The sequence below is a fragment of the Psammomys obesus genome, unplaced genomic scaffold, assembly GCF_907164565.1.
Source record: "Psammomys obesus unplaced genomic scaffold, mPsaObe1.curated_primary_1811, whole genome shotgun sequence".
In the NCBI taxonomy this organism is placed as follows: Eukaryota; Metazoa; Chordata; class Mammalia; order Rodentia; family Muridae; genus Psammomys; species Psammomys obesus.
This window is the reverse complement of record NW_026593286.1, coordinates 2,337,491-2,356,976: the sequence shown is the minus strand read 5'-3', so window position 1 is coordinate 2,356,976 and position 19,486 is coordinate 2,337,491. Positions and strand designations below refer to the sequence as shown.

Here is a 19,486-nt window from a genome sequence, read left to right as displayed (position 1 = left end):
AGGCCCTCTGGCGTACCTAATTCCGGCTGCGGCTTTTTGTCGCCCACGTGGACGATGGTGCTGCTGTAGCTGCACTGGCTGGTGAGAGACACCACACTCTCGGCTTTGCCGGGCAGCGCCAGGGAGCTCAAGTGAGCGCTGACCTCTGGGTGGCTGGTCACCTTGGAGGGCCGCACTGCCTCTGGATGAGAGAAAAACAGAAGCGAACCTGTGGGATTAAAGCCACTGTCCAGCCTGGGAGCTGGACATTCAAGGGGCCTACCAGGCCCATGCTGGCTGCACCCACCCCACAGATGCTTGATTCTGGGAGCTGGAGCAATGTGAACTTCACACTCAGAGCCCAGGACCTCTGGGAAAGAAGCACCTAAACCAATGAGTCTCAACCTCTGGGTTGAGACCCCTTTGGGTATGACCTCTCCCAGGGGTTGCCTAAGACCATCAGAAAACACAGATATTTAATTATGATTCATAACAATAGCAAAATTACAGTTATGAAGTAGCAACAAAAATAATTTTATGGTTGAGATTCACCCACAACATGAGGAACTGTATTAAAGGGTCGCAGCATTAAGAAGGCTGAGCGGGAATCCCTGATCTAGATGGCTGTGGGTCATGCTGAGCCAGGGTCCTCTGGTGTGTAGCAGGGACTTCCCCAATAAGCAGAAAGCGGGTACTCTGGGATGTTCATGCTCTTCCTTGCATGACTGTCTACTTCCTGGTGCTTTAATAAATGGGATAGCCCATTTCTTCTTTAACATTCCATTATTATTATGATCATTACTGTTGTTGTTTGTGTATGGACACGTGCAAAATGCACGTGGAGCCAGTTCTCCCCCTTGGCCTCTGCATAGGATCTGGGACTGCATTCAGGTTTACACAGCCCCCACCTTTACACACTCAGCCATCTTACCAGCCCTGTTTCTTTTTCTTTTTGTATCTTTTTTTCCAAGACAAAAAGTCTTACTGTGTAGCCCAGGCTGACCTCCAACTCCGCATCCTCTTCCTTGAGATGACAGGCGTGAGCCATGATAGTCAGTGAGATTCCTTTCTGACCCTGGTCATGATTCACAGTGCTTAAGCAGCCTGAGCTTTCAGATGGCCACAGGGCATGTTAATACTCACTGGTGAGGACTCCCAGACAGACTAGGAGGACCCGCACCAGAACCACTGAGGCTAGCACAGCCATGGGAGGGAGCACAGGAGCTCAGGGCTGTCCCCTGCCACCAGCATGCTTCCCAGGCCTCTGCTTTAGAGCTTAGTACTCTGAGTCTAGACATCCCCTTGACCTGTAAATAAGGGTATTTACTGACTTTCCAGATAGTCATTTAAAACCTTCCATGGTGTACTTACAAACCTGTGAAAATCAATGAGCAAAGAAGAAGGGACACAAGAGGGCTGGTGATAACTTCTGGCTCCACACAGGAGATTAAGGGGTCACAGATCACGGTTCAGAATGGAAAGCATACCTCCTGAGTGCAGCCCAGGGCTGACCGTGGCCTTCCGGGACGGGATGTTGGCTGGGAACTCGCACTTCCTTTTCAGGGTGGCAGCCTCGCTGCAGCTCTCCAGGTACCTGCATGAGGGGTGGAAGGCGTCATGTGGCTGGGAAGACGTGGGTGACACCGATGGAGGGAAGCTCAGAAGTGCTCTGTGTACCTGATGACACCATCCAGGCAGCTGATCTGCTGGTAGGAGCAAGGAGGCTGGTTCTTATAGGCTAGCTCCTCTGGGAAGCTGGCCATGGGTAAGCTGGCCCCTGAGCTGCCCCTCTCTATGGTGGTAACAGCTTTCACTTGCGATGGGGGACTGCTTTGCATTTCTGGAAAAAACAAACACATTTTACCTTATATCTGCCAAAAGAAAACAATCCATACTTATAAAACATTTTATTCTGCTCAAAGACAGAGATAAGGATTCAGAATGTACAGATACGGGACCCCTGTCAGGCGAAGGTGACAGCTGAAGTGCTTCTGAGTGGGAACTGTCACCCAGACAAGGTGTGCTGGGCTGGGCTTGACACAGCCGTTCTCAGGCCTCAGAGCTCAGGGTGGAAGAGGATGAGTCTTGTTTTCTTAACACTTAATTTTATATGCATTACTTTTGTGTGAAGGTGTCAGATCCCTTGGAATTAGCATTACAGAGAGTTGTGAGCTGCCATGTGGTTGCTGGGAATTGAACCTGTGTCCTTTGGAAGAGCAGACAGTGCTCTTAACCACTGGGCCATCTCTCCAGCCCTAAGGGTGGGTCTTAATATCTTGAACTTTGTGGGCGACCAGAGCTCAGCTGTCTTATCCTACCAAGCAGGGCAGGCTAGACTGAAAACGGGCTTGCATGTTCAGCCCAAGACCTCTTCCATGAACTATCTTTGTAGCCTGTCCACCATTAGATATTTATTTATTCATTTAGAGACAAAGTCTCACTATGTAGCTCTGACTGGCCTGGAACTTGTTATGTAACCAGGCTGACTTTGAGTTCACAGAGATCTGCCTATTTCCACCTCTCAAGCACTAGGATCAAAGGTGTGCGCCACTGCACCTGGATTTTTTGTTTGTTTGTTTGTTTTGAGATAGGGTCTCACTAAGTCACCCAGGAGGCAGGCTGGCCTTAAACTATGTAACCTAGGCTTGCTTTGAATTTGTAATCTTTCTGCTTTAGTACCTAGGGCAGAAAGGTCCCAAGGCTCAAACCACCAGGGCCAGTTTTCAAGCACAACTTAGGAAGACAACAATCATACGGCAATGGCTGCCGGGGCAGCGGCTGTGAGTTTTGTTCCAGCTCCTCTGTCCACCTAAGTCATTTTCCTTCACGCGTTTACATGCGCACCACGGGAAGCCCGTGCCTGCCTTCCTCAGGGACGCTGAGCAAAGAGCTCTATCTTATTCACTGCTACAGCTCCACCCCCAGCACCTCACTATCCACTGTTGATAGGTCTGGTTTAGAGAACTGCAGGCACCAGGGTGCTCCGCTGAGGCAGCTGTGTGTGTGCACAGATGTGCATGCAGGTTCTAGTTTGTATGTGCATGAAATGTGAGCACATGGTCACAAGGCTATTCTGCAGAGGGAGGAGATGATACCCCTGTGGCCTCGGCTCCCAATGCATTCAGTAGGCAGAACCTGGGGAACGGAAACATACTCCATGTCCTAGTGGTCCACAGGGTAACAAGGCCTCCTGGACAGCAGGATCTGCACTTGTTGGTTAAACAGAGCAGAGCAGCTCTTGCTTCTTTGTTGAGCAAAGACACGGTAAAGCACACTCAGAGGTGACCTTCCCAGCCCTCAAACAGAGCAATAGTCCAGGCAAGCCAGGGCTTCCTAAGCCACAAGCAAAGGAACATGGGGTTTCTTTGTTGTTATTTTGTTTCATTTGAGACAGGGTTTCTCTGTGTAGCTCTGGCTGTCCTGGACTTGCTTTGTAGACCAGGCTGACCTTGAATTCACAGAGATCTGCCTGCCTCTGCTTTCTTAGTGCCAGGAATAAAGATGTGCGAAACCAGCACCAGGCTTGTTTTCTTTTTAAAAAGTAGAGCAAGTGTAAATAAATTATAGCAAGGTGAGAGCTCCCGAGAGTGAGGGCTCCAGGAAGACCTCAGATGATGTTGTGTTTTTTTTTTTTACCTGCAACAGATGTTTCCTTTTGCTCTCCAGACTCATGAGAAAACTGACTTTTGGTCTGAGTCTTGCCACCCGTTTTAAAGATTCCCTTGAAGAAAAACAATAACGAACACGTTATTCATTCTAGGAAACTTTCATCTGCCCGTCCTTCGCAGTGAGGGCAGACAAGCCAACATCGGGGGGGGGGGGGGCAGCAAAGAGAGTAACTCAGGGAACTGCTTGTGCTTCTGGGGTAGAACCCTGGGCTGAGCACATGCTGGGCAAGTGCTCATCATGAAGTGTGTCCACTACATTCCAACCCAGGTTCAGAAACTCTCAAGGAGCCAGATGGAGCCAGGCACAACTCCCATGATCCCCACGGTTGAAACAGTGAAGGAAACACGGATACTTCCACACCAGCACTCCAGTTAAAGTTTTGTTTCAGCTCCTCTGCCTACCTAAGTCATTTTCCTTTATGTATTTAACTACAGTAAAGCTGCTTCAACTTGAAATAAGAAGCAAATCTCAGGTGACCTGAACCGGAAGAGAAGGCAATGAGCCACCAGCCTTAGCTCCTTTCCGGCTACTTCTGATCATGCGTTCTAACGGAGGACCCACGCTGCTAGGCTTGCTTTCTCAGGAGAAGGAACAGAGAGGGACGTACGGATCTTCTCCGGTGAGACTCCTCGTGACCATTGCTGTCGCTGGATGATGTCTGGCTCATAAGGTGTTCGTGGGACCCGTTACTGCCCAGGCTCCCATAGCCACTCGAGCCGCTGTGGGGGACAGGCTGGGGGAAGAGCAAACAGACCACTCTGGACATGATGGAAAGGTATAGAAGAGGTTATCACAAGGCAAGCACAGACAGAAAGTGGGGAGGGGAGCTTGAACCCTGTGTCATCTGGCCTTCATCCTCAGTGTCCCGACCTCTGGCACGCAGCCACTGAGGAGATCCCACTAAAAGGAACATGTTTGTGTGGTAGTGGTGATGATGCACGCCTTGGATCCCAGCACTTGGGAGGCAGAAGCAGGCAGATCTCTGTGAGTTCATGGCCAGCCTGGTCTATACAGCAAGTTCTAAGACAGTCAAGGCTACACAGAGAGACTCTGTCTTGAAAACCCAAGGGGGGGGGGTCAGGCTGGAGAGATAGTCCAGAGGTTAACCGCACTGGCTGTTCTTCCAAAGGTCTTGAGTTCAGTTCCCAGCAACCACATGGTGGCTCATGACCATCTATAGTGAGATCTGGTGCCCTCTTCTGGCATGCAGTACAGAATACTGCATAAATAATAAATAAATCTTTAAAAGAAAGAAAGAAAAAATATGCCCAACCAACCAGCTGATTATTGCACAGCTCAGGTCTTTTTCAATCTATCAAGATTTAAAAAAATACATAAAACTGATTAGCTAGAGTTATACTTTGTGTCCTATGACCAAGATGGGACATACTCAGCAGTGGGAGTGACTGTACTTAAACTGACTTTACTGGAGGGTGATGTCACTGGTCCCCAGTGCTGGTGATGGTGTTCTGGGAAAGAGTGAGCCTTACACCAGTGGAAATCCTATCATGACTGTATATAGGCTGTGAGGTATCAACTCTTCACTCAAGGTCACGGCCGAGACATGGATGACTGTAAGTCTAGGAAAGCTTGAGGGTGCTTGGTAGTTCTCAGGTCAACTATGTGCAAACTTGGCCTTCTTGGGCAGACCCTGCGGACAGGCAGAGCAGAGCAGAGCTGGTGAACACCCACCTGCATCAGCAGCCGGTGGATCTGCTCTGTGAGTTCCTGAACGCTGGGGTGCGGAGTCTTCTCTTCTGGGACTGGGGAGGCTGCAAACACGTCCTCATTCAAAGGGCCTCTGCATGATTTCAATTTGTCTCATCAGAAGCACCCACACTGCCCATTGGGGCTGGACTCTCCATCCCTAACCCACAGACCCTCCAGATGCCATACAACTCTGCCTGCATGAGCTCCTCCCACCTGGGCGGGTCATCTCTTAACCATCAGCAAGGGGCTCCCCAACAGGGAGAAGGCCCATCTTCACCCCTGCTGGTGGGAAGTGAGAGTAGACTGGAGTAGAACCCTGGGAGCACTCACACCCTGACTTTGTGCCTCCCGATGATGAAGGATATCTTCCTACTCCAGGGGTTGATGAAGCTGGACCAGCTGGTGTCCAGCGTGATGTACTCGCCACTGCGGGTGCGGAATCGAATGGGAGAATAGTCGAAAGGCTGCCCGCCGGCCTGTAGGACTAGGGGGTAAGAAACGAGTCTCAGGGCTGGTGTGTGAGGGAAAGGACACAAACACACAGCTGGCCAAGGTCACTTCCTCAAAGTCTCTGCCTTAAATGCCTGTGTCTGCTTCAAATCCCACCTGGGGTAGTTTCCAGCAGACGCAGTTTCATGCCCTATATCAGGATGCGAATCTCTCAGTGTTACCCACGCAAGGACTCCACTCCGAGGGGTCCTATGCAGTCTACTCCCAAGGATGCTCAGAACCTTCCTGCCCCAGGCGCAGTTGGTCTCCCCATATTCACGGACACCAATACTATAACTGAGTTGCCAAGGACCATCTGTGAGTTTTCTTCTCTCTAGACCACCTAGGGCTGATGACACTAGGGCTCAGCATTCCCAGTGGGTCTGACCCCTTCGAGCACCAGAGCACACAGAGCTTAAAGATGGCCACCTACTCTTCTTGTGAATGGCGAGCATCAAGGGCCGGTCACTGGGGTGGAGCTGCACGAGCACGGGTGTCTCGATCAGGTCCTGAGGTAGAAAGCCCAAGAGGGGGACCGCCCTGCAAGGCAAGGGACACATGGCGGTCAGCGCATGGAATGCTCACATCAGGCAGAGCTGGCAGACTCAGAGGGAGGGCCATCCCAGGAAGCCTCATTCAGAGACAGACAGGCTCCAAATCCCCCCAGATGGAAACCCAGCAGAGGCAGTGAGTCTTTCAGCTCGTGAGGATTGCAGCATCCCTGTGCGTGTGGTGGTGATGAGGCTGTCAGCTACAGCCTGGAGTTTGACCTCCTGAAAGAATATATCACGATGCACTGATCTAATTTTGATCAGCTTCTGATGTGGATCAGTTTGATATGAGCCTCTGTTTAACCGCTTTTGAGCGAAAGCTCTTTTCTAAGTCAGAATGTCTTCCTTCTGATACTCTGACCCCTCTGTCCGGTTATTTCCTGTGGCTCCCCTAGGAGTCCCCATGACCGGCTGGATCCTGTGCCGGGTGCCCGCCTGTGCCTCTGTGAAGAGTAGGTCCCTTGGTATTCTCAGGTGGTCCTTAGTCACTGCAGGGGTGGCTCCCCAGCAGCCCACCTGCATCTAGCGTGGCTCGCTGCCTCCTCTTTCCCCACACCCAGGCAGCTCAGCAGATGTTTCCTCAAACTCCCCTCCCCTCAGGTGGAAGGCCATTCTACACAAATCCTCAGACCAGAACTTTCTCAGAGTCTGACTTTATCCTCAGTATCTGAGGCACACTCTGAGGCCTCCTGTTTCCTTTGGGACAGAGTACAGAATGTTCCTGGCACCCTCCCAATACAAGCCTGGCTGGCAGGATCGGGGGAGGAGTAACAGGGAAAGAGGTTGAAGGAGTTGGGAAGGAGGAGAAGAAAAGGGAGAGGGAGGAAGGAGGAACAAAGCTAAGGAGGAAAGGCTCTATGCCTGACCCTGACCGAAGGTATCCAAGGTGGACCCTGTAGGTTCCACTCACTAGGCACAACTCTGCAGACTGCTTCCCACAGGCTCTGGCCTGCCTACTTGCCTCACAGCAGGAGCAAAAACATCTGGGAGCCTGCACACGGTCCTTAGGCCTACGACACCATGGCAGCCTCTTTGTACACTCAGCCCGGGGATCTGCATCTGATACTGTCTTTCTCTACCTAGGCCAGGGCAGCAGGTCTCTGGCTGCCCACAGAGCAGTGTCACGTGGCTCAGAAGAGGAGCCCTTGTGTCCCTGGCCAGAGAGACAGAGGAGGAGGACTAGTCCTCCAGGATCTAGGGGGTGAGTTATTTGTTTCTCTGTTCACTTCCTGTGGTATTTTCTGAGGACACATTTCTCCAAACCACTCCTAATAGTCATTTGATTTTCATCTCTGCCTCTATCAAAGAGCTGGGAGGAGGCACACCTTCCCAGAACTGAGCACTTCTGAATCCACTCTGGACCACTCATACCAGCTCTAGAACCATCCACAGCAGACTCAGTAAGACAAGCCTGAGGAGTTCGCTGAGAAAAGGAGTGGAGGGACTCTGGAGGTTCCTGTGGAGGTCCTGCCAACAGCATCGGCCCTCAGCACCTCATCCTTGATCACCCACCTACTAGACAGACTTTAAGCAGGGTGCTAAAGGCAGGCTCAACTGAAATAATCTCCAGCTTTCCAGGAAGCCCCATTTATAGCATTCATTTCTTATAAATTGTGGTATTTGTTTTCTTGCTTTCATTTTCTTTAAATCTTTACTCTGATAATTCAGTGCCTGAGGGAGATCCTGCCCAGGCTTGGGGGACCAGCTCCCACTGGGGAGCATGGAAACTGGGCATGCCAGCTCCTCCTGCATGTGGCTCTCTGCCTACCCCATGGCGGTGCTCCTCTTTTTTAAGTGGGATCTGGAACTCCCAGGGCTCTTGTCTCAGGTTCCTCAGTGCCAATGACAAGTGTGAGCTACCACAACTGGGTCTTAGAACTTGTTAGTGTGATTCCAAACTACCTCATTGCTTATACAGTCACACATCCTGTGCTGCCCAGACACGGTCTGAGAAACGCATCGCTAGCCAATTCTGTTGTACAAGTAGTGTCGGACAAGCAAGGCCGAACTCGCACAGCACAGGTCGGCCACCAGGCATGACTGCTGATGGCAATGAAGAACACAGGGTACCCAAAGTGTCGGGCTGCTGCGGGCACCACACACCCTGTCTTGGACAACAAAGTGGGACGCCTGCTAAAATGACAAGGGTAAATACACAAAGCCGAGGCACGTGCTGCACTGTGCACAGCCGTGGTACTGTGCTGCCACAGAATGGCATTATGTCACTGGGTAATGGGTCACAACAGTGTGCTGCATCGCAGAACAGCACAGTCACACACTTTCACTGACGGCCGTGTAGGTAAAGATGACACGCAACCTTGTCTTCAGCAATGGTGTCAAAAGCAAAACTTTTTTCTCTTTGGTTGTCGTTTTTCTCTTTTTGTTTGTTGCCAAGAGGATGAGGAAGCACTGAGTGTCTGTCCTAGGATCTGATGGCATGACAAACACAGCACTGATCCCAGACAAATGACGGCGGGAGGCCACTTCTCACCTTTCATCCACAGCCTGGAACAAGCAGTTCGGTGTATGGGTTGTTGTGAAAATTCTCTTCTCAGGAGGAATTCTAGGGGCTGAAAGAACACAATTTTCACTTCTAAGAAATGCCTGGTTCTGTAGTGACTAGGGAAAACCACAAGGATTGAGAGTTTCTCATTGGGCAGCCATTGAGGACGAGAAAGCAGACTGAACAACAGAGCAGACATGCTCAAAGCAGGGCAGGCCCCAACCAGATGGCCACCAGCACCTCCTCAACTTCTCTGGGGAACCAATGGGAGTGGCCATGCTAGCTGAGACACGTGGACACAGGACATAAAGACCACCTTCATGGTTTAGGAGATGAAACTACCATGACCTGAAAGAATTACTTTTATAAAAATAAGTTACATGTTTGGACTTAAGAGTGTGCCACTGCCACTGCACTGGAGAACTTGATGGTCCAGGGTGGCCAAAGACAATACATTCCACACACAGGAAGTCATACATCCAGTGTTTTCCCCAGTTATCAAATTCTAAAATCTTTGGTTCTTGAAGGACACTCGTAAATTGGGGGTAACAACTTGTTCTCTCTCTCTACATTCTTAATGAATATTTGGAAGAGAATGTTCTGGATGCAGAGATACATCACTGTGTTAGAGAAAAATCATGTTAGAACACACTGCTATCACTTTTAGGAAGTACTTTGTAAAAAAAATAAAACAAAAAACAAAAAGAAAAAAAACCTTCATGACTAATCAAAAGATTTCGATTCCAAGGAAAGGAATCTAAACGCTCCTGGGGTAGGCTCAGGCTACTCTCTGGGGATCAGAAGTCCTGGAACTCCTGAGTTGACTAACAGAAAACAAAAGCTTCCAGACAGGAGTAGGCACAAGGACCACTGCATGAGAAAACTGTTGTTTAAGAGGGATCCCAAGAAGGCAGTCAGGACAGCACAGCTTCCCTTGGACTCCTTGGGAAAAACCTGATCATCAGGAGATAGGGTGGCCTGAGGAGCCCTTAGTGGTGGGACAGGATAGCTGGATGGCCTCAGGCTGAGCCACAGGAAAAGCCAGGCAGAGGGAAGGGCACGGTCAAGACCCATGGTCAGCAGAAACCACAAGCTGGGAGAAAGGCAATCCAGATGGAAGTCAGGATGAGCCAACACGGGAACGAGGATGGCCCAGCACTGGAGGCTGAAGGAGTAAGAGGGGTTCTGGGGGAACTGAGATGTCACGAGGCAGAGGCAAGGTGAAGGACAAAGATGGGAGATATATGGGCCTCAGACCTGTCAGAGCTCCTTTGTGGAACAAGTGCAGCCCAGCAAGGGTAGGGGAGAGAGGGCATGGAAATGGACACAGCAGCTTCAGCTGCTGTGGGCAGAGCCAGATAGCAAAGCGAATTTTGCTGAATTCCAGGAAGATGGAGACTGATGGGGCTGGGGAGAAGCCAAGATCAATGAGCAGCTAGGCACTTTTACACATCATGTGTGGACTACAGGCAAGAAGTACAGGCCAACTTGAGCGAGCCCTGGTCAGGCATGGCTGTACCTTCATAGCCCGAGTGGACCCTCTCTGCCAGAAGCAGGCAGCAGAGCTGGCTCTCGGTACCCTGCTGCTCCTGCACCTTGACCAGGTAGGGTGTCATGCGGAAGGGCTGGTAGTGAATCTCATTCTCATGGTGTTTCCCAACACTGTAGAGAGAAGAGGATAGGCTAGTGAGGGTCAAGGTACTAAAAGGACTTGGGCTGCTAGCTAGCTCTGCTCCTGGCTATCTGTTAGGGCTAAGCAATTCTTCCCTTTGCTGTACCAGATGCCAAGGATGCTCAGTCAGATTGCCACAGCAAAACCTCTAGTGGGAACCTAGGCCATGCAAGAGCCAGCACACATCTGTGTCCACTGGAGAAGCCAGTGCTCACCCTTAGGCCCTCTCCATCAGACCCATATTGAAAGGTCAATGGTCAGAGTCCACACAGTGGGCAGTAGAAGGCCTTACTGCCTTTTTCTTGAGCAATTTCCAGTTAGTCAAAGCAACTGGGAAAGGGAAGTTGCTTCCTCAGAGACTCTGACTCTGGGCCCAGTTCCCCACAGGGCCACCACTGACATTGAACTAGACGTCTTAGTCACCCAGGGCCTGCAAGGAACACTGTGACCCTAACCAAAGAAACACAGGTGCACAGGTGGGTGGGGAATGGGAGGAGGGGAGGGAGGGGCTGCCCTTGGGATGTGAAGTAAATAAACTTAAATTAAAAGAAAAAAACTGAAAAAAAATGCAGATGCACATTTGGGGCTGTAAGCACTGCCTGGGGCCGTGGCTCTGGGGAGTGTCTTCCTTAGCAACAGCTGCTCAGTGTCGGGGAAAGCAGGCCGACTCATCCTTTGCATAGTAGCATGTAACTTGTTTAAGCGGGTTTTCATACAGGCTCTGCAGAAGCTATGTCTGGGTCTCACTCTCAAGAGTGTGTGTTGTGGGGGAGGGGGGGTGAGCACATACCCCCAAACCTCCCACCACAGTATGGTGGTGGAACCTCCATACTGTTTTCTGGGTTAGGAAGACACTGGACTTACCTGACACGGCAGAAGAAAGATTTCTCCTCCATGCACTCCTGAGTGAAAGAATCTACAAGAAGAACCAGAGTTATTCACCTGAGTCAGCAAGCACAGAGGCAACCGAGGTGCAGACTGTGAGTTGGCCCGAGGCAAAGCTGGACTTTTAGAGCTCCTACAGTCGATACAATCCAGACTGTGCTGTACACCAAACTGCAAGTTTACAGCCGTGCTTTTCAGTAAAGGTCGCTTCTTTCTTTTGTTTGTTTTTCTTTTTGACACAAGGTTTTACTACATAGCCTTGGCTGGCCTGGAACTTGTGGCTCCCCTTCAGCCTCCGCCTCTTGAGTCCTGGGATTACTGGCGAGAGCTAACAAACACCACTGTTTAAAATTTCTGAATGGTATGCAGTGGCGTCACCCACATAGTGGCAGCTCAGCTCTGGAGACACGGTAGTGTGTATTTGCAGACAGATCCCTAAGCACTCACACTGCCATTTCTGAAATACTTGCTTCTAATACAAGCGGCTCAAGGCATTTGAAAATATCAACACTTTGTAAAATATCAATTTACTTTAAAAGGTACAATGTCTTGGGAAATGTGAGCTGGGCCTCAGGTCAGGGAAGGGAGCAGCATCTCCCTAAGTTTTAAGGTTAAAAAGACCTGAGACTTTATCTTGGATATAGTATTTCTTCCATTCAAGATAAATGAAGAAACACAGTAAATTACTTGTTCAGAAAATGATACAGAATTACTAGGCTGCCAAGGCCCCTGTGAGGCCACCAGGCTCTCTTTTCTACTTAGAACATACTTTGGCTGTCCTTTCTGGAAAGGCAGCCCAGAATGCTCAGTTATCAATCCACATTCTAAGCCATTTCCTTTCCATGATCCTTACCCACATCAATGGCTGTAACTCACACTGCAAACGTCTAACCATCTGCCCAGTCCCTGGGATTAGGGAGAAAGCAGACAACCTCCTTCAGAGGAAACTCTCAAGCAAAATGGCACATGCGCCCCAGGCTGCCTACTAAAGAGGTAGAGTTGTTGAGCTGGTGAAGGACATAAGGCAGTGTCCATCTCTAACGTGGCCAGAACAGAAATGGAGAGGAGGGGAACTGTCGGTGGGAGAGGCCCTCAGGCTGGCCAGAGCCACTGATTCCAGGTGGTAGAGGCAAGGGCTGAGAGGCCACTGTGTAAACAGAGCTCAACGGCCTGCCAGACACAGACAAGACTGCAGACAGTTCTGAGTGACATGCCCAGAGCCATCCTGCCTCTGTCCCTGTTCCTCTGGCTCCTTGGAAGCTGCAATCTTCAGTCCCGCTTTGGCTCTGGGCATCCAAAGCCCATGAGGGGCTGTGATCATCAGCCATGGGTGGGCAGACACCAAGGAACTCTTTTGTTGGCTACCCTTGTCAGTGACGATGGAGGCTAGCTCCTACTCAGCCCTCCACCAGTGGCAGTGCTGTGACCCTGGAAGCACTGTGGCCCTTCTAGGGTCAGAGTCTTCAGAGGAAGCTGGCAAACAGAATGAAGACTTGAAAAGTTTAGCCACAAGAGGCCTGTAGCCAGAAGGGCAGGAAAGAGGGGCTGCCAGTGTGATGGCCGGTAATGGTCACAACAATCAGTCCCAAGAGAACAAAAGCACACCTGCCAAATCCTCCAAGTGACTCAGTCACCCCGTAAAAAAAAAAAGACCAGCCACCCAACAGTCTACATATGACCAAAGTTCAGCATGAGTTTGAGAGGAGCAGCCCACAACTTGGCCACAGGTGGTCCATCCAGCTTGCCGTAGCTCACACTCTTCTCACAACACGATAATCAATTCCATCCCATAGTCTCTGGTGCCAATCAGGAAGTCCAAAGTCCAGCTGTGAGCTCAAACAACCCATCTGCTTCCAGTCGGCAGGGCATGGGTTAGGCATGCTGCTCCAGAGGAAGACCAGCCAGAAGGAAAGGGCGACAGGCCTCAAGCAAGGCTGAAACCAGGGCCCGTAGACCTTGTCCTAAACCCGGAGGATCACCATGTTACCCCAGGGACCACCTCCTGCACATCTGGTGTGGGTGGGTAAGACTGGGCCCCCAAAGCAGAAAGTAGCTCCCCCACGGCTTGCTGGGCTCAGTCAGCCTGGGCTGTCAGGGCTGTCTGTGGTTTTCTGAGGATGAGTGGCTTGCCTCTGGTGGCTCTGCTGCTCTAGCTTCCAGCACTTCTTGGTGCAATCTCAGTGATATTTCCTCCTGTGGCAGAGGAGGCTATGCCCCACTTTCCTGCCTGCAGGATCAGTCCACGAGGATGCTGCCAAGGCTTAAGCATTATGCCTGCTGGAGAACGTGAGGGCTGCACCTGCAGCACTGGGGCCACATCCAGAGCTGGCAAGAGCAACGTGCAGATGCAGGGAGCAGAGGCATCCTTGACGATCCCAGGTACTTTCCTGTCGTGAAGAGGCCTTCACTGCTATTCATCTCCCACTCACGGAATCCTTTAGCAGTCCGGCTGACTGCATCCCCACATACCTTTCCACTCTATATGGCCAGACTTCAATGCTCCGTCAGAACAGCTCTTCCCTCGACACTTCTATCAGCATGCTGGGCACAACCACTTATGCAAATGAGAAAAGCTTCAACTTTCCCCAGTCCTCTGGCTTCCCTGCCCCCACACCAGAACTGCCCTCAACACCCAGGCCTTTTCTGGTTTTCATGTTGATATATTTCAGCTGCTCCTTACTCCCTTAGTCCCAAATCTGCCTCTGCCTTTCCAGGTACTGCTGCAGCAGCACCCAGTTCCAGACCATTTTCTGTTGCTGTAACAAGCTGTCACAGGATGACATGGAAGAAGATGGGTTAATTTAGCTCATGGTTTTGGAGGCTGGGATGTCACAGCACAGTGCAAGGATCCGACAAGCTGCTGGAAAGGGCCAGCTTCAAACCACGGCAGGAAACAGTGTGAAGGACATGTGCAGAAGAGACAAGTCTTGCTTTATGGTGACTCATCCCCTCAGTGCTAGTTTGGTCCTGTCAAGGAACTCTGTCCCTTGACATTAGCATTAGTCTTTCTTCATGACCTCATCACCTCAAGGTCCCACCTCAGTACTGTGACATCAGCAAATTCCCACACGAGTTTGGGAAGGGACAGCTCCAAACTACAGCTGACTGATTGGCGGTTGGGGGAAGCTGAAAGGGCACAAGGAGAATGCCCGAAACTGACTCCTCAGAAGGAAAACACAGAGTGCCCTGACTGCCAGACAAGAAGAGCTTGGCAAGGGCAAGGAGGCTGGACACGGGTGGGTCACAAAGCCAGCACACATAGAAATGCTGTGCAAGGCCAGAGCGCTCTATAACCTACACCTATGAACCTGCCTCCAGCCAAGGTGAAGATCCTGGGGAAGTCACCCTGACAAATGTCACACAAGCCCATTACAGCAGCTGAGGCCATGAGGGGATTACCTGCTGCCCGCAGGAAGATGGCATTCCACTTAACAACCCTCTGCCCTGAGGATACACCCATCTCCTACACTGCAGTTATGTCAAGATTCCTACCCCGAATAACTTTATTTCTAAAATGCCTAATTTTGAAGTCTCTCTGAAGTTTACAAAGAGGCTATTTATTCTAGAGACAAACAACTGTTTGCCTCTTACCCTAGACAGATTAGTAGCTGGCAGCCCATTGGGAGGGCTCCATAGGTCATTCCGAGACAGGGAGCCAGCTCCCAGCAATTCCCCTGGCCACCAGCCTTCTCCACACTCCTACTTAGAGGGGACAAGACACTGTAGCCAGGACCTCACCTAGTCCACTGCTCACACTCCAGGGTGGAAGCTTGTAAGGGGTGGTATAGCTGTGGAACACACTGACGTCGTGAGGAGCCAGGAACTCCACAAACTTGGTGTCACTGAAGGCATCCTTCTTACAGTGAAAAATGGAGGCAACTTGGTTAGAGATGTACAGGATCTTCCCCGAAACCAGGGACACAGCCACAGCAAACATATCCTGGAAACAGAGAACAAGATCAGTCGACGACAGTCCCTATGGACTGACCAGCCATAAGGCTAGTGGGAGCACCCCAACATGAGGGCCAGGGGTTGTTTGGGTCTCCCCAATCCTGGCCAACCTGACTTTCCTGTTCTAATGTAGAACTCCAACACAACACCATTAGGAGTGACACACTAGGCCAGCCTTCCCCAGAACCTCTGCTGCCCTGGCATGGCCAAGTAACCCTTGCCAGCTGGTCTCTTTCAGGTTCTGGGGGTGGCCTGCTGAGCTACCTGTCCCCCTGAGCATAGGCCTCCCCTTAGAGGGAGTTGGCAGTCAGAAAGAGGCAGGAAGGCTCAAGGAGCTGGGCTGAGGCAGGGTCAACAGTATTCCAGTACGCGATGGATCCTCACAGGTTACTGTCTATTCTGAGATGTCAAGAGGGGGGATCTCTCCTCTCCCAGGCCTTTATATGATGTTTAGAAATGTGGGCTTTGGACCCAGACCTTTTTACCATGAAGCCTGGACAAATGGGTAGTAACCAAGTTTGTCTCTTCATCCTGAGGCCACAGAAAGCTGAAGCCTCACAGCTGGGTTTCTCTGGTACTGGGAGCTATGAGTCAAGAGTCGGCCAAAGGTGAAGACAGTCTTCTAGTCTAGAACGTGCCTTTGCTCCAGCATCACCAACTTTGTGACTTTATTTTACTAAGGGGGAACTTGTGCCCTGTCAAATCACTCACAGCGTTCTTCACGATGTGCTCAGAGGTCATGCCCTCAACCTGCTCCATGGTGTAGGAGGGCACATCCACGCTGCAGGGCTGGCTCTCACTGGACATCAGCAGCTGGTAGTATTCCTCATTAGCTACAAGGGAAATGACACTCATGTTCAGCAGGTGAAACCACATGACAGCACACTGTCACTGGGCCTGCGGATGGGGTCCATTTTTCTCAAATGAACAACTGAGGTGGGACACAATTTCTTTTGGATCCTGAGAATGCACAGACCTGAGCGGATAGCACTCAAGAGCAGACTAGAGACTTTCTCTGACATGCCAGGCCTTTGTTCTGAGTTTTAAAACTCATAACTACATTCCTTTAAGTCACAAGGGTGCACAGGGCCCTGAAGTGCGATGTAGCCCGAGTGGACTCACTCAGGACCACAGGAGCAGCCCCTGCGCCTGGGCTTTGGGTGGTCCTGTTAGAAACTTTCAAACAGGCAGAACAGACTGCCTGAAAGAGGAACAGGTGCCAGAAGCCACACTGGAAAGAGTTCTGTGAACAGCGTCTGTGAATGTGGCCACTAACCTGAGTTCCTATCTGGTGAGATACTGGGGGCCCCAAGCCCAGTACCTCATCTCACAGAGAAGCAGAGCAGTCACTCCTACCTCTGAAGCTCCACACGCCCTCAGGTAGATGGAACCTGGGGTGGCTGTGGCCTGGAGTTTGACCCTGGGATCCAGCCAAGCATGTGTGTGCCCTGCAGTGTGGTGGTGAGGTCTTTGGACCCATGACTAGGTCTTATCTGATGTTAATTTCCTCACCTTCACAGGCTGGTAGGTTTCTGAGCATGCTCTCTGCTGCGAAGCTTAGGAAAGTTCTTGATTTGGCAGAGCTCCCAAGTTCTGAAGTTACTGCGGAAGCCAAGCATGAGGCATACAAACCGACAGTCCCTGGAGAGTGGGCTGCCTCCAGGTCAGGCTGACTCATGTAGCTGTTCTTTCCAGAGAAACGGGTCTTCCTCAGGCACAGGCCCCAGGGCCAAGGCCTCCTCTCACTGTGGAGTCCAACCTTAGAGACCAGGTTCCTAAACATGTTAAGCCTGTACTGGCTAGCAGACAGCACTGTTCAGACCACATCAGTTTTCCAAAGAGCAGCTTAGGGAGGAGGCCACAGAGGTTTCAGGCTGAAGACCGCCTAAACATGTTCACAGGCCAGCACTCGGCAGAATGATGCTCCTGCAGCTGCCTTCCAGGATTCAAGATCAATACCAGCAACATGCCTACTTCCGACAAAAAGCTGTCCAGACACTTAGAAATATAAGCCTGTCTGCAATACAAGTTCACAGCTAGACTTCCGAACACGGGGTTGGTGACTTCAAGATGGCTAGCGACGCTAACAGCAAAGCCCACACTGCCTCGGTCGCAGCCTTCTGGCTTTGTCTGTTTTGAAGTGTACTGGTAACACGCAGGACTCAGCCCTTAGACCTTGAGTGTGACTGTGACCAGAGGCACAGTCTTTGATGTAGGGTGTTGCTCACACAGGTGCCACACATAGGTGAAGTGGTGGAGAGGGAGTGATTTTCAAACCACCTGCCCATGGCACCTGCCTTCCCTGCCCCGGTGGGATGCTAGCCTCTACCTGTTCACTCCAAGTCCAAGCACACAGCTAGGGACCCCCCCCCCCATCATCAGTGGCTGGAAAGAGAAGGGATGAAACACTTAGCACTCTAAGACAGCCTGTATGAAGGCATTTTCTCCACAGTGGAGCACCGACAAAGCTCACATCCCTGTGCCCAGCAACTGACTAAACACTTCTGAGCCTTTCTGCCAATGCCTGCAGCTAGACCATCCTGAAATAACCTATCCAGGAGACTGAGGCCTAAACCGTGGGATGGGCTGCCTGCTTTCCTCTTGGGGACAGGTGTTCCCTGGCTGTCTGAAAGTCAAGGGCAACAGCAACTGCCTGAGAGCCAGGAGATGGAGGAGCTGCTCTGTGCAGACCCTGGGCAGGAGGAGCAATTGAGGGAGGGCTGTGTCCACTGTGGGTGCTAGGGACCCAGTGGCTCCCTCAACAGGAAAGCACCACTGTTTGCTTCTGTGTTCTTATTTAGAAACCCCAGTCTTCTACCTCATGGGCCAGTTAAAATGCTCTGCCATGTTCTGTCTTCTCCAAGTCCAAACACACAATCAGTAGCAGGATCTGCATTTTGAAGGTCCCAAGAATATGAACTCTTGGTGAACAGAGTTGCCCCTGATTGTGACGGAACTGAAGTGATGGGTGGTGTTGCTGTGCCCTGTCTCCTTCCTTCTTGGTTGAAATAACCAGCAGGGCAGAAAATATTTTGTAGGTAAACATTTTTGAATTAACAGGGAATGAGTCACCTGAGTTGAGTTCATGAATTAAGAAGTGGCTGGGGGAGGGGGCTGGAGAGACGATGGCTCAGCCATTAAGAGCACCAGGGTTCAATTCCCAGCACCCACATGATGCTTGTAACTCCAGTTCCAGAGGATTTGGTGCCCTCTTCTGACTTCTGCTGGCACTGCAAACATTTGGTGCATATGCATATATTCAGGTACCTACACATTAACAAACATGCATGCACACACACATACAAACATACATACATTCATACATAATGTGCTTGGGATTTAGCTTAGTTGGTAGAGTCGCTTGCCTAGCATGCATGAAGTCTTCAGTAAGATCCTCAACACCACATAAAACCAGATATGGTGGTGCACACCACATCTGTAATCAAATGTAATCCTATAGCATTTCAAAGGTGGGGGAAAAAGGATCTAGAAGTTCAAGGTCATCCTCAGTTACATAGCAAGCATGGTGAGTTTGTGGTCAGCCAGCTACATGAGATCCTGTCTCAGAAAACCAAATGCTGAGAGCTAGCAGCTCCCTCTGTTTCTTCTCTCAGGCTACAGTAAAGGTAGGCAGAACTCAGGAATGTCCTTCAATCCCATTCTGACCCACCCAGCTCACAGTGGTGTGTGGCCAACTTTCTCAACTCTCACGCATTGTCCCAAACACATGCCAGAGCCTAGAAAATGCTAGACTTCTGAATATGACCTAATCTTACTGCAAGAGGCTTATGGGGTAAGTAGACTTCTTCCCCCCCCCCCCCCGGTTTTCTGCCTACTTTTGGTTTTGCCTCTAAAAGTCCAGTTCTATAGAAAACAGCAACAAACTATGGTTCTCAACCAACTTTAGTTTCGTTAGATTTTTATTGCTTCCTTCTGTTATTTTAGGGATGGATGTTAGGAAGCTGAGACTATTTAAACTGTAGTTTGGACATCTAAAATGCATTTCTGGGGCTGGTAAGATGGCAAGGGCTCTTGCTGCACATGCTTGGAGACTGGAGGTCAATCTCTGGAGCCTAC

At 50.6% G+C, this 19,486-nt stretch overlaps 1 protein-coding gene across 5 annotated transcripts in view; it reads right to left on the bottom strand.

The window, feature by feature from the left end:
- The window catches only part of Per2 (period circadian regulator 2), a 42,263-nt gene that overhangs the window by 11,809 nt on the left and 10,968 nt on the right, over window positions 1-19,486 (bottom strand). For all 5 annotated transcript variants that reach the window (XM_055616545.1, XM_055616546.1, XM_055616543.1 and 2 more), the window contains 13 exons: window positions 16,121-16,242; window positions 15,197-15,398; window positions 11,438-11,489; window positions 10,421-10,563; window positions 8,890-8,968; window positions 6,281-6,387; window positions 5,689-5,842; window positions 5,341-5,449; window positions 4,256-4,381; window positions 3,616-3,700; window positions 1,657-1,819; window positions 1,467-1,573; window positions 17-181 (listed from right to left, as the gene is read on the bottom strand). In XM_055616545.1, the coding sequence (XP_055472520.1) occupies window positions 17-181; window positions 1,467-1,573; window positions 1,657-1,819; window positions 3,616-3,700; window positions 4,256-4,381; window positions 5,341-5,449; window positions 5,689-5,842; window positions 6,281-6,387; window positions 8,890-8,968; window positions 10,421-10,563; window positions 11,438-11,489; window positions 15,197-15,398; window positions 16,121-16,242 (1,614 nt within the window). The remainder of the gene's footprint in view (window positions 1-16; window positions 182-1,466; window positions 1,574-1,656; window positions 1,820-3,615; window positions 3,701-4,255; window positions 4,382-5,340; window positions 5,450-5,688; window positions 5,843-6,280; window positions 6,388-8,889; window positions 8,969-10,420; window positions 10,564-11,437; window positions 11,490-15,196; window positions 15,399-16,120; window positions 16,243-19,486) is intronic.